We start from the raw sequence: 15,184 nt of genomic DNA on the forward strand, positions 1-15,184 counted from the left end.
AGAAGGTAGAGAGAGAGAGGGCAACTCAATATTCTATATTCTCAAATCTCAATAATGCAATGTTTTCTCAATTATATAGCAACAAATTTATACAGACAACCCAAACCCTAATAAGAGTCCGCATAGAAATAAAATACTGGAGTCCTTATAAAATTCTAGTCCTAGAGTCCACAAAAAAATAAAGTTTCCTAATTCCCAAATGAAATAAAATTTTCTAATTTCTAGATTTGTCCTTAACAGAAGTGTGGCTAGATTTCTTATTAGATAATCCTCTGTCACAATGGCATTTTCAACTTAACTCAACTAAGCCTTAATCCCAAACTAGTTGGCTTCCGCTACATGAATCATTTTTCTCCATTCCAAGGGCCACACTATCTAACGATGTAGCAACATCAAGTCCTTCCTTGCTACTTTATCCTATGTGATTTTTTATCTCTACCTCTCTTTCTTTCTGCATGCATCAAATCACTCTTTGTACTAGTGCATCCCCCAACCTATGTTATGCACAAGGTTCGCCGTACCGGTGCCGCACTAGTATAGGCTACCGAGCGTCGGTACGGTACCATACGATCGGTACCGACCGTACCGACATTGGTGTACCGATACCGGTACCCATCGGTACTGGTACGGTACGGTCGGTACCGACTGGTACCGACCGGTACAGCAAACCTTGGTTATGCATGTCCAAACGATCTAAGTCGTCCTCTCAATTTATCCTCAATTGGTGCTCCACCTATCTTTCTACAAATCATTTCTCATTCCATCTATTCTTGTATTACTACACATCAGTCTCAATATTTTTATTTCGGTCATACCCATCTTGTGCATGTATTATTTTCTAACTGCCCAATATTCTGTACCATAAAGCATAATTGGTCGTATCATTGTCCTATTTTAACTTGGCAGGAATCCAACAATCACATAATATCTTAGTTGCACTTCTCTATTTTATCCAACCTACTTTAATCTTACGGATAACATCTTCTTCAATCTTTCCTTCTTTATGAATAATCGATCCTAAATACCAAAAATGATCGCTCTTAGAAACTTCATGATACTCAATATTTATTTCACCTTCACCTCTAATTCTAATTTTTACAAAAATTACATTCCACGTATTCCATCTTGGTCTTACTTAACCTAAAACCTTAAATTCTAATGCATTCATCCATAATTCCAACTTATGATTGACTTCAATTTTGATTTTATTTACCAAGACTACAGCCGCTTGTCCAGCCGTGTTAAAGCTTCCATAAAAAAAGCCAGACTAAGCAATAAGGTACCCCGTATCACGTTCTATGGGAAAGAGTTGGAGCAACCTAGATAAGAAAACCCAAGAGCCCTACCCAAGAGAGGATCTTAGCTGTGGCTATGCCAGGCCTTCTATTGTCAGATTGTAAATGTTATGTAATTTGTTTCAACGAACATATGCAAATAGCATGCACCAAGAAATATCATTTTGAATATGCCTAGTACGCTTATCCATATCTAGCACAAAAAGATAAGGACTTGGAGCACATCCTTGGTGTTAACATATTATGCTTGGAAACTTATTATTACCACCAGTACTTCTCACACAACTAATTGCTTCATTGTACATATCCTTAATCACATAAATATATTTAATAGAAATTCCTTTCTTTTTCAACACCCATCATGAGGCTTCGTTATGGAATTTATTATATGCTTTCTCTATATCAATAAAAACCATATGAAGATCATGCCTCCTTTATTTATATTTCTCTATCAATCTTCGAAGGAGAAAGATAGACCTTGTAACATAAAGCCAAGTTAATTCTCTAATATTTTTGTATCACATATCACTCTATGCTCAATCACCCTTTCTCAAAGTTTTATAGCATGGCTCGTGAGTTTGACACCACGATAGTTAAAATAATTTTGAATATCACCTTTATTCTTATAAATCATAATATGATACTCTTTGTCCATTCCTCAGGCAATATCTTAGATCTTTAAAATCTTATTAAATAAATTAGTCCACCAAGCTACTTGGATGCCATCTAAACACTTCAAATCTTCTAAAGGGATTCCATCAGGTTCAGTTGTTTTTCCTGTTTTTATCTTTTTCATAGCCTTCTTCATCTCAAATACTTTAATCCGACGTGTATATTTAACATTCCCATCCTCAATAAAACTAGTGAGGCATCCTAAATCGTTTACATAACTTTCATTAAATAGCTTATCGAAATAACCCCTCCATCTTTCTTTAATCTCGTCCTCCTTAACTATTTTTGTTTAATTTTTATCCTTGATGTATTAGGTCCAAGTCTCCAATTTTCTTTTCTCTTAGTCTTGCAATCTAATAAATATGTTTCTGTCCATCTTTAGTTTCTATCTTGCGGAATAACTTTTTATATTCTTTGAATGTTCCTATTGTACCGCTTTCTTAACTTCATTCTTAGCCACCTTATAACTTTTATATGCTTCTTTATTCCTACATTTAGATAGTCTTCTATAGCACTTTCTTTTAACCTTAACCACCAACTGAACTTTCTTATTCTACTAACAGGTCTCCTTACTCGATGGCCCTTTGCCCTTTTATTCTTCCCATACCTTTGTAACCACTTTCTTAATATTGTTAGCCATATCTTCGCACATGGTATTGATTTTCTTATCTAGACCTATTTTTCTTTCTTCATCATTCTATCCTTAAGCAGTATTTATTTCTCTCATTGCAAATTTCACCATCTAGTCCTCGGATTTCTATTTTCTTTAATCCTCTTCCATTTCCTAATAAATGCATCCAAAACCAATAATTTATGTTGGGTGGTTAAACTCTAGCCCCGTATAACCTTACAATGTTTACACAAAACTCGATGAATTTTTTCAGTAAAGAAGAAAATTATTTGACTAGTATTATGCCCACTTTCAAAAGTATCAACTAAGAGTCTTTTTTAAAGCAAGTATTAGCTAATATTAGGTCATACGACATCGCGAGCTTTACAATAGCATTTCCTTCCTCGTCTTTATCTCCAAAACCATAACCTCCATGCAGCCTTTCAAAACATACAATGGATTTTCCCATGTGCCCATTCAAAATCTCCTCCAATAAATATCTTTTCTCCACTAAGAATCTTTTGAATTAGTCCATCCATATCCTCCTAAAAGTGTTGCTTTGTGATATCATCTAAACCTACTTGAGGAGCATGAGCACTAATAATATTAATAGACTCTTCTCCTAATACTAAATTTATCACGATTATTCTATCTCCTACTCGTTTAATGTCTACAACTTTATCTTTTAAACTCGTCTACAACAATTCCTACTCTATTTTTATCCATCTTTCCCAATATTCTGAAGTTTATAAACTGCCTTACAAACTAATTTTAGTAGAAAATTGACGAAAATAAAATAAGAAGCACAAGTAGAAGGTTAAGCGTTCTGAAGTAAGACCCTTGGTGCAACTTATCCTAGTATGAAGTCTTCAAATAATTAAATATTGTCAAAGAAATAATGTTGAATTTCAAAATGAAACTTTTCCACCATCTGATTACGCATTATAGATCGTCATTTCCTTCAATGGGGCAAGGAATGAGTACACTTAACTAAAAAGACCTTTTAACAGCACCCAATATGGCAAAATTGCCTTTGCAAATTATGATGTACAGATCAGCATTAGATCTCAAGAAGGAAGTATGACAAACACGGATATTGAATTTAATGTAAGTTAACTGACACATTTTTCATAGCTAAGAAGATGAATTAGGCTTTATCACTTGTATAATAAAAATTTACATGAGTACTTTAGAATTGAAAACTGCAGTATAACTAACTAATTTTTTTTCCTATAAGATAAAATGCAGCTACATGACATTAAACACAAGCTGTTAACAAAATGAACATACCGGCCATTGTATAAAATCCATAAGGGTGTTCCTCATAACCAAACATTTCTCGCAGTTCCTCGCCATAAACTCTGTATACCAGCATACCCAAGAAAGCGACAACCTGTCACAAACAATTGCTTAAAGAAACTTGTAAAGCAAAAACAAAGACAAATAGGTTTGTCAAATTTGTTATTTGGGTGAGTGGGGAAGGATGTTGTGCACCAGTGGTGGTTAAATGGAAAGATCGTATTTGTATCAGAACTTAAGCTTTCAGGAACTAATGTATTCTATGTATAAATAATTTAATAGAATTATTCCAGGAAAATGTTTCCATGACTCCTAAGTGGACCACGTCCTTCGTTTGTCCTTGCAAGTAAAAATCTTGCCAAAAGATGCTCCCTGACGAAGCTTTTAACACCACTCTCTACTCTCTGCAGCAAAAAGTAAAACCTGCTGTCAAACCATGCACACTCCGCCCTGCTCTTCTTCCACTACTGTTGCAATCACCTGCTGGAAACATATATGTGGAGGTCTTACTTTCCACTCTCTGCAGTGCAATGGCAGTGGTAGATCCACCAAAGGCAACTCAGAATAACACTTCTTGTAGTTGTTCCTGTTCTGGGGGCTTTCTTGCTAGAGAGAATAGACATCAAATTTTGGCTTTTGCAGTTCTCAATTATAGAGTGAATCAAGGTGGTGGCAGCAGCAATTAAATGCAGATGGTACTAATAAACCACACACACAGAGAGAGAGAGAGAGAGAGAGAGATTTCTATTTTGAAAGTAGGAAACGGGAAAAGAGCTTGGGGGCTGATTTAAACTACATCTCGTGGATGAATTTCAATCTTTCATACAGATAACAATCACTGGAACACACGCTTTAGCAAGGCCAATGGACAACCGATGTTGTCTCAAGAGTACAGTAATCAGTGCTAGGCAAATGGAGAAACTCATAGCAGTCTTAGCCATAGAACACGTGCATTTTATCGTGGTTGTATTAGATTCAAAGTTTAGCTATCAAGTATCAACACAACTAGCAGCACCAATACCATCCCACTAGAATTGGCTACTATTTTGAAAGGGATTCCAGATCATGACAGTTTTTGCATCAACTTTAGGTATTTCTGGATTGAGGTTATTTCTTTAAGCTTCCAAACAAGCAAATATAGGTAAATTTAGGTCTTCAGAAAGCTCAGAAACAATGCAGCAAAATTAGGATTTCAAGACATGCTTAGGTTTTGCTTGTTAACATAATGGAAACCTATGCCACAGGTCTTTTGAAGGTAGAGTTGGTTTGGAAGAGTTAATATTAAGTATAAATGTATTATTCTCCTAACATCTTCAGTTATTTTTTCTTGTTGATTTTTTTCATCTTATTTTACTGCTCCAAATTATTGGGTAAATTATTGACCTCCTTTTACCAAAAACGCTTCTGCATCATAAGCATTTGTAGCATACTAGTTACAATGGATAGCAAGCAATGATTCTGTTACATCAGCATTTGTCATATATCAGTTACAATGGATAGCAAGCAGCTTGCAAGAAGCACACTCCAAACAGGTGACTTGAAACATTTTTCGGATAAGTCACGACAAGACAGTTTTAATTCAGTAAAACAAGACATTTAGAGGCAAATTAGTGAAGCTGCAGTGGGCACTTCTTAAAAGCCAGTCTTATCTTGGAATACCCAGTTATATTTTAAACATAGCTAGTAGGTATTCATTGTTTCTTAATATTGCAAATTAGAAAACCAAGTTATATGAAACGAAAAATTAAGATAAACATATTAATGCCGAGAAAAACTCAACAGGTTCTCCTAGGAAAGATGCATCTCATTTACATATATAAAATATAAGCTGCATGAATTCTATCAAATTTAGCTATTCTATAATGTTTAATAACTAGGTATGTCGAGGCCAACAAGATCATACATGACAAAAAGTACTAAGGTAGCCACACAGCATATAGTTTTAAGATTTTACCAGCTGCACGATAACAAATATAAGTGCATGATCCCTAACAACAAGGAGCTGAAACTTCAGTCTCAACCACCACCGATCTGGTGGCACATTTGCACGCAGTATGAAAACAGCCCGGCACTCTGTACAGTGTGCAAATGCAAAGCCTTCCTGACAGAAGATAGAAAATGGATAGTAAAAGCTTGCCTTCCACAAAGAATGTCAAAATATTAGGAAATGGATTCATCTCAGACTACCGCAGGCTGATCTCTAATATGAATAGTAGGATACCAGCTCCAACATTTGGTGAAAAACCATTTGTAGCCAGTGTACTGAGTAAAAATTAAAAGATCAACATATTAAACAATACCTTGGTTGATCTCCAGTTATCAAGACAAGATCGATGCACATACTTCTGTGTACCCTTACAATGGCAGGGTGCAATTAAATCATCACCTGCAAGAAAACAGGAACCTCGATAAGGGGGAAAAGGAAAAGGACAGAGAAATAAACATTTGACTGGAAAGAATATATTCTGCGTGGGAGAAAAAATGCTGATGCATATCTTTATCATATGATAAAATGTTTCGCCTCTACCCTGAGAAATTTAATGTACTAAGTATGATAAGTAAAGACCTCCAGTATCAAGGCAAATTCGGCATTGATGTAGGTCTTGATTCACAAGATTGCAATGTTCATCATCATCGATGCTTTGACTGTCGTCATCAGCACCCACAGGACTGATTTCACATGAAGATGGGGACTCCTTGGAACTGCCAGCATTGGTTAGCTGAGACAGAATTGGCTCAGTTTCTGATGCCTCTTCTGTCTGAACACCAGTAGACACCAACTGCATTGTGAAGAATATCGAATCACATCCAGGCCACATCAAATGGTTTAAGTTTGTATTTCATTTCAAAAGAATGTAAAAATCCTGCAAAATAGAAAGGATAGCATGTCGTTCAAGCACCTCACCAAGAAAAGGAGGCTAAAGAAAGTCATTGAGTAAACAAGATGAATGCCTATAAAGGACAAGCTTAGGTCCATAAACATGCAGTAACACTAGAACATCACTTAAATCTCCAAGTTCATGCGGCAAGGTTTTGAACATCATGTTACAAAAAGGAAAAAATAAGGATTACTCAGATAGTTGATTGGAATTCCTTCACTTATGAGGAAGCACCTTACCTTCACCTCCATGCCATCAAATAAGAACTATTCCTGGTACCTGAATATATGTGCAATACAATGTGTTAATTAGGAGGTTCCGGTGCTGCAATATTTTAATATATAGCATGTTAGCAGAGCAGTATAATATCATCCAGTACATTGTTCAGTGCATATTCATCATAGCACCATATTTTACTCAGGGGGAGTTGAGAGAAGACAATGTAGGACAAGATTAGACAACAAAAAGATTCATCAACAATGATTGACAACCAGAACATTAACTGAATTCTTCTCATATTTGGTCATTCTTTTAACTCTTTAAAATAGATTTCATCTTCTTAATGCATGTGATATCTTAATTTTTTAGCCAAGCTTCTTTCTGCCAGCATCAACTCACCAGCTCAGCAGTTTAACTTTTATAGCTGCAGCAAGGGATTCAACGAGATAAGACCTCATGATCTTGGAAGAATCATTAAGCTAGTTCAAAAAAAAAAAAGATACCTAGCTCATAAAAAACGCAAGTAAATAGCATGTTTTTATTTTTATAATACCAGAAAAATCCTTCCTATGTAACCTCATAAAAAGAGGGAAGCTTAGATCCAAACTATTGAACTTAGATTGAAAAAGCTATATAACAGTAACATGGTTCAAAAACCATTTTCAGTTTGTAAATAGGAAATAGGAATACCAACATTAAAGATTTTGTTATCATATTAATTGTGTCATTGTATTGCTAATCCAACCTTCAAGCTTATTTTAGGCTGATGAAGGACAAAATCACAAAATTAGCACTTTATCAGGTCAGTGTAGCAAGTCCATCTTCTTAACTCCCTCACACCCCCTTCTAATACAGATCACATGTATTCAAAACATATCGTAGCAGTCCCCGATGAGATAGGTGCCACTGCTATGCCTGAAAGCAAGCAGATCCAGGATGTTCCACATGGTTTATACTTATAAAAGCTACAAATAGCCAACAGTTGTTTCTACCTCAACAGAGCTTTAGTCATTATAGTTTATAAATTGAAAATTATTCATTGACTGGCAATGACTACAAAACCAGTCCATAGAGTAAATGTTGTTGTAGAAGGCAAATAACTAGTAATTATTAACCTGTAAATCAGATCCTATCAATGAACCACAGAGTATGAGAACTGGATGAAAGGCTATCTCCTTTCAGGTTATATGTAACCTTGGGCTCATGATTTTCAAGAAAATATCTCCTTCTGATACTTGAAAATGTGTAGTTTGATGGAAAAAAGTAGGCGAATATGACAAAAGTGGGAGTGTTTTTCCTGTTAGAGCCTTAGTGAAGCGACACAAAAGACGAGCAATTTTCTTAGTGAAACAACAAATATTATTTGTTCTACATACTTTTTCACGTAGAAAAAAAAAGAGCGAGAAAATATAAAAATATGTGATCCTTTCAGGCAAAAAGAAAAGAAAAGAAATATAAAAGTGTGAGGTTGCATCAAAACCTGAAGTAATATATGATAGTACAAACATGTACAATAAAACCAACTTCTTCCCTTTTTTAATTCAAAAGATGTACATCTTGAAACATGATTGAATCCTAACAACAAAATTTTGAACTAAATTGGGTTTTTCATGACTTCAGATGTCTTGGATTTATAATTCATATAAACTTTTTCCTATTCTTCTCATCTTTATCCATCCATGCCCCAAAATAGACTCATAAGATGGAAATCAAGATAGTGGGCAGCTTAACAATTGTTGATCGCAAAGGTGTTAATATTTTAACCTAGACGTATGAACGGGCATCAGAAAGAGATCCAGTCTTTCATTCAACACGTGATTTTCTTCTTCTTGAAGATGATAAACAGAAGACTGATATAAATGGAAAGAACTCCGTCCAGAACTCGTGCTATCATCTGTCAAGATTTAAAATTCTTCCAAATCAGAACCCTCAGCTGTAAGATCGCTCAAAGAAAGAAGACTCAACCTCCAACATCTCTACGGTCAGCCATTACCATTATGAATGGTTAAAAGATCCAAGAACCGCAAGCTCGCCTATTCCCTTCCATTAAGTCCTAAGATCTTGTAACCCTGACATGCATTCAGATTCAATGCAGCGAAAAACAAACTCCAAACCACAACTACGCTGATCGAAGCAAAGAAACCGAATTCCTTACCGAGATTCCCAGCCATTCAGATCATAAAACATAAAAACGACAAAGAAACGGGGAAAAAGGACAGCATTCCATGCGTGACTTACCTCGTCGTTAGAAGAACAACTCCGAGATTTTGTTGAAGACTCCGAGCGCATAGCATCTTAAAGCCAAAAATCTAAAAGATCCGATGGAGATCCTCCGATGGCACGAGATCTCTGGCGTTAGGGTTTTGGCTGGGTGTTCTCCGAGGGATCGCCGGCAAGGGAAGGAGAGAAGGGAGAAAGGGAGAGGAGAACGGGTCGAAGGACGTGAGACGTGAAGAGAGGGGGGGTTGAAAGGGAGACTCTGGGCCCGAGACCAAATGCCGACTTACACGGGAGAAATACCAATATGTTGTTTTGCATAAAACTTTTAAAAAATAAATATAATTTGGCCTTGGTTAAATTGTAGTCACATGACAGCAGAACGCAGGAAGAAAAAAAAAATCACGATGAAACAACTTTACCATTGCATTGAAGACTTATCTTTAGATAAAAATTATCAAAATATATATTTTTAATTTTAATTATTTTAATAATATGAAATAATAGTGTGGATCTTAAATTTGAATTTTATATTTTTTTTGATAAAAATGGTGTAGATGTTTAATTTGAATGCTCCGGTATTAATTTTGTAATCAAGAAAAATAAATATGTTTTTTATTAAAAAATATATTTTACTTTTTTTATACCTATTACTGGAATTTATTTAATTTATGTACTATAGAAAATAAATATTAGCAAGTGAAAAGATATAAACTATTATTTATACGCGCCAGCCAACGATTGGAGTGACTAGATGTTTGTTATATTGGTAGTTTGAGTATAAGCGATTCATCTTCTTTTCTTTTCTTTCTTTTTTCCCTTTTTTTTTTTTTTTTTTTTGCTCAGTCAAAAAGGAGAGGGGAGAAAAATTAATCCCACTCGCGTAGTAGCCCCCACTAAGTCCCTCTTCTACCAGAAAATGTCCTATGCGGATAGACAATGCACTCATATCCTCTTCAACCCGTGATTACCCACGTGTGAGTACGTCATCCCAACACCACCTCAGTACCAGCGGACAGCAGATCCGAAGCATTCCCATCAAGTATGTTCAGACAGGGGACATTCGGTCTCTATATATAATCGACGCCGCGCGTTTCAAATCTGGACCACACCGATAGAAGCAAAGTCCTGTTCCATCTGTATTACCACCTCGGTGGTAAGCCGATTTATCTATTCAAAAGAAAGAATTACCGAAATCATTCACCCGTTGGAACATATGCTTTTTTTTTTTTATGACGGATTGATTGCTGCAATTTTCTTGATTTGCATCTTAATCCATCAACTTCTTTAAAATTTCGTACAAACATGTAATCCAGTGTGCTTGCATCTCGTTTTCAAGTTAATTTTTCTAAAAGGGAAGGTATGATAAGTAAATATTTTTCCTTTAATTTCTTTGAAGCCTAGGCATATTGTACCTCTTATGGTCTCCTTGTGATAATTATTGCCGGTGATTTAAATGGTAGAAGTGGGAGCATAAAAGGGGTGGGCAAGATGACCGAGAGGAGATGGTGCAAAATTGGGAGAAAAAGGTTTACAAAAAAAAAAAAAAAAAAAAAGTGGAAGGAATGGTAAATTCACGTTTCCTGCCAATGTTTAATGAAAATCAACGACCTGTGGTTTGATATACAACTCAGGTAATCTCAGCCACACGATGGTTGAAACAAACAGAGGGCTTGTACATATAAGTATCGTTAGCAACCGTGGAGTAAATTTGAAGTAATTAATTAGCACACAAATGAAGAAGATTTTATGAAGATAAAAACTGAGTTCATATTTCTTAGTCTAATATAACTAGATTATAAGACGGTCATTTTTAAAAGAGGCATAGGTTGGTACCGTAAAACAGACATTTAGCGTTATGAAGTAACCCCATCCGCTACCAAGTAAAACATACTTTTAGGATGCTCTTTGGCACTACTTCTATATTTTTATTTTCTAATCTTATTTTTTTAATTTTTTATTTTACTTTATATTTTTTAAAAAATAAATATATTTTGTATAATTAATTTTTTTAATATAAATATGATGATGGTGATTAAGATAATTAGTAGTGATAGTTGAGATACTAGCAATTTAGCAACGGCATAGAGGTGGTAGCAGCAATAAAAATAGTAATATGGGCATCGATAATATGATAGTGGTGGTGGTAGCAATATAGTGGAGGTGGTAATAGTAATAGTTATAGTGGTAGGGGTGATAGCGGCAGCTAGCGTGGTGGTAATGATGGAGATGACAGTAGCAATGATGATAAAGGTAGAAGTGGTAGCAGCAATGGTGTTGGCAATGAAGATAAAGACAATGACAATGGCAGCAATAACGACAAAAGTTGAAATGGTGTCAATGTCGACAAAAGACATAAATTTCGTCCTATTAAAAATAGTGGAGGTAAAAAAAATTCTTACTTTATTTTCATAAAAATAATAAAAATAATTTTTGAACATAAAAATAGCACCAAATATTTTTTTTTATTTCTAATTTTAAAATAAAAAACAGAAAATTAGAATGATCCCAAACAAGCCTAGTTTTTACCGGTGACCAGATATTTATAGTTTGGATCAAATAATTATAGTTACTGAGATACATATCTATAGCCATTCAAAGTGACTTCAAAACTTGTTACAACTTACAAGAGCCGATTATGATATAAAGTTAAAATATTGTTACTCTTTCATCAACCATGTACTGAGCAAGCACCCAACTTAACTACGCGTTAAAGCAGTCCCTCTGAATAGACAGCGAGGAGCTTGCTTCTTCTTTATACTACTTCGTTCTCTAGTTACTCTTTGTTTGGCTTCAACCATCTTGGGTGTCGCCGTTTAACTTTTAAGTTAAAAATGTTAACACGAAGGTTTGTTCCATCAATATTCTCAATCAAATGGATGCTTGTTGAAAGGTATGATGACCCAAAATTCTGCTGTCACTTTTGCTGTTCCTCACTTCCACATCCATTTCGGCTCACTCACTTCTCTATTTTTTTTGTTCCATTAGCTATAAAAGGTCCATATAGATATAATATTATCATGATATAGTCTTGGATGATACGCACCATACAAGAATATACATGTCCTATGACTACACTGTATGTGTTCGTTCAAAAGAAGGATGGTTGTTATTCGGTGGATCGTGATTTGTTTGGTAGAGATGGATCAGGATAATTAAAAGAGTGCAATTTATTAATACATCAAAGTGTCCCTCTTGAAATATAAAGGAGGGTTCAAATTTCTTCTCTTTTGTAGCTATATATTGCTAAGGTGGAATTAGTTTAGAGCAAAAAGTAGAGTCAAGCAACAAAAGACTTCTCTATTTAAATAGCAGAAAAACAAAATGTTTCACATGATTAACAGCAAATTGTTTTTTTATTTGAGTGTTAATCCAACAAATATGAAATTTAGATGCAAATGTATGCCATAATTTCTAAGAGACTAGGACCATTCTATGCTGATCATGGGCCGAGTTTAGGCATAAAAAATATTAATTTTTAAATAGATCAGCCCGAAGCTCACTAAAAATGAATATACTTTAGACCCAAAGTCTGGCCCATATCAGTTTTATGTATCAAGAAGAATGAAAATCTATTAAACCTTAGGGCTCGTTTGGTTCGCGGGAAGCATTTTCCTTCCTAGGAATATGATTCCTGGGAAACAAATTCCTAAGAAGAGGATTCCTAGGAAAGTACTTTTGGCATGTTTGGTTGACCATGGGAAAGTGACAAATTTCCAAGGTGCTTATGTTTGGTTGGCCATCCACTTTCCTAGGAAAGTTAAATATAATTCCTATTATGCCCTTAATAAAAATTAGGTTTTTAATGCCTCTTTAATGCTTCTTTAATGCTGAAGGGACTTTTTGGGAAAAAGTAAAAATGGAGTGATTCCCGCCTCATGGGAAAGTAACTTTCCCATGAAATGTGGGAATCACATTCCCATGGGAATACAACTTTCCCTCATCTCTCCTTTGAAAACTCCAACCAAACAAGAGGCATCTCATTACTTTTCTGTTGACCACACTTTCCCCCCTTTTTTTCCCGCGAACCAAACGGGCCCATTAGTTATATCCCACAAGAAATCAAATGCATGTAAGTGCAGTTCAGGAGGCATAAAATAAGCTGTTTGAAATTGATTGCTCTTTTTTTGAGTGGGGCTACCTACAAAACGTGCAGTACATCTTTGTTATTTAAATGGAGATGGAAAAACAAAGCCAGCAAACTCTCTCCGGCTTTTAGCCGGAGGCGGAGGGCTTCTTCCTTGAGGAATTCCACAGGTGAATTCTTGTATCCATCAACACGAAAAAATATATATAAGGTACGTTTGGTACGTATTTGGTCTATTACTAAAATTTGAATTGAAATCAAATGAAATTTAAATACTAACAGAGAGTGGAAATTAAATTTTAGAAGCAAAAATATTTTTTATTTTTTAGAATAGAATAAGAATGAAATTTTCTTTAACTAATTGATTTAAATGAGATATTAACCCATCTTATTTCACAAGGCAGCTCTCCCCAGTTAAATGTATCTATAGATCAAACAAAATTTTGTATATTTAAAAATAAAATTTTTGAGAGATACTTCCAAGCAAGTGCTCATTATTTTCTAGAATGGATCAGTGTGGATTAGATGGATCACATGACGCTGGTCGGATCGCGGGCACCGTACGAGTATGCGACTCCATTAAATTTACTTCAATCACGTCACGTGCGGCTGTAAACGTGCCATTTATTTTTAATAGATAATAAATTAATAACTGCCCATATAATATGACGCGTTCCGCGGCAGGATCGAGGCCGAATCTCCATCGTTGTTTGGAGTACGAGTTGGGCTTGTCGGGTAGGCACGGTGCATCGCATCGCGTTTCGGATACAAGCTAAACGGCACCAACTTCGGCGTACAAACGCAAGTCCACGTGGGCAATTTGTGAGAGGGCGCCTCAGTCGGGCCATTTCGTTTTTTGCGCACAAGATCGGGCTTTTATTGAGTCCTGGCCGCTTTCGAACGGTTCCTGCAAAGCACCGGACCGTTGGGTCCAGTCCGCATTTCGAGGACGACGCAGACCGGGAAAACAGCTGGAATCTTGGATGCATTCGCCCTCATCGTCAAAATAGCTTTCGGAAAGGGAGCGATTCGCAGAAAGAGGGACAAGAAAGTCTCCGTTTACTTGGACCATGGTTCGACCCAACTGTGGCGACACGTGTGAGAGAAGCAGAATAAATGGAGTTATAGATAAAGGTAACAATAATATCATATCGGAAAATTCTATCCATCCTAATCTATTAAATAGATTAAAAATATAAATCTAAATTTAACTATTTTATTAAATAAGTAATTTAAATTAATTTATAATAATTTGAATCGGATTAAATGAGTTAAATAATTAAGTATTGCCATCTTCAATCATAGGATATGTTAATTTTTTTTTCCAAATAATTGACATGGCCTTTCAGGATTTTTTTAAAAAGATAAGCCTTGGTATAATATGAGATTACTTTGTTATGATTTGAGCATCATTGTTCAAAGTATGGGAACAGTTTTTTTTTTTTTAATGTGGTAATAAAATTGCACATATGAGCTATTCCAAAAAAAAGTATTGCACACCCGGCTATGACAAGGTTCATTCATGTTTGCTTTTGCTTTAATTAAATGGCACGCTTTTCATGGATGTCAATCGTGCTACAAATAGTATGTCATTACACAGGATATATAGAAAAAATTGAAATCAATTTACTATTTACTTTATCACGCGATACTACTAGATGCACCCACTTGGGCACCGATGGTGAGGTTATTTCATGAATCAGGTGTAAATATAAAATAACTAGGTAGTCATTTGTAAATATTTCGGAGCAGAGCTTATTTAGATTTTTTTTTAAAATTAGACTAATTTTTTTTTAGAATTCGTGGATTGAATAAATACAACAAATAAGATTATAGAATTATATATTGGGTTAGGCCTATATTCATAAAATATCTAAAAATAGCTTTAAAGTGGGCCAGCCGAAAT

At 35.2% G+C, this 15,184-nt stretch overlaps 1 protein-coding gene across 7 annotated transcripts in view; it reads right to left on the bottom strand.

Annotated features, from left to right (window-relative positions):
• The window catches only part of LOC103715512 (E3 ubiquitin-protein ligase MARCHF8-like), a 16,037-nt gene extending 6,579 nt beyond the window's left edge, over positions 1-9,458 (bottom strand). For 3 of the 7 annotated variants that reach the window (XM_039127832.1, XM_039127833.1, XM_039127838.1), the window contains exons 1-5: positions 9,213-9,458; positions 6,443-6,656; positions 6,177-6,262; positions 5,831-5,977; positions 3,868-3,970 (exon numbers count right to left, since the gene is read on the bottom strand). In XM_039127832.1, coding sequence (XP_038983760.1) covers positions 3,868-3,970; positions 5,831-5,977; positions 6,177-6,262; positions 6,443-6,656; positions 9,213-9,263 — 601 coding nt within the window. In that variant the 5' untranslated portion in view covers positions 9,264-9,458. Of the gene's footprint in view, positions 1-3,867; positions 3,971-5,830; positions 5,978-6,176; positions 6,263-6,442; positions 6,741-6,994; positions 7,035-9,212 lie in introns of all 7 variants that reach the window. The other 4 variants (XM_039127837.1, XM_039127836.1, XM_039127834.1 and 1 more) reach the window with 4 other exon arrangements.
• Between the last annotated feature and the right edge of the window lie 5,726 nt (positions 9,459-15,184).

Source organism: Phoenix dactylifera, chromosome 7 (assembly GCF_009389715.1).
Source record: "Phoenix dactylifera cultivar Barhee BC4 chromosome 7, palm_55x_up_171113_PBpolish2nd_filt_p, whole genome shotgun sequence".
Classification (NCBI taxonomy): domain Eukaryota; kingdom Viridiplantae; phylum Streptophyta; class Magnoliopsida; order Arecales; family Arecaceae; genus Phoenix; species Phoenix dactylifera.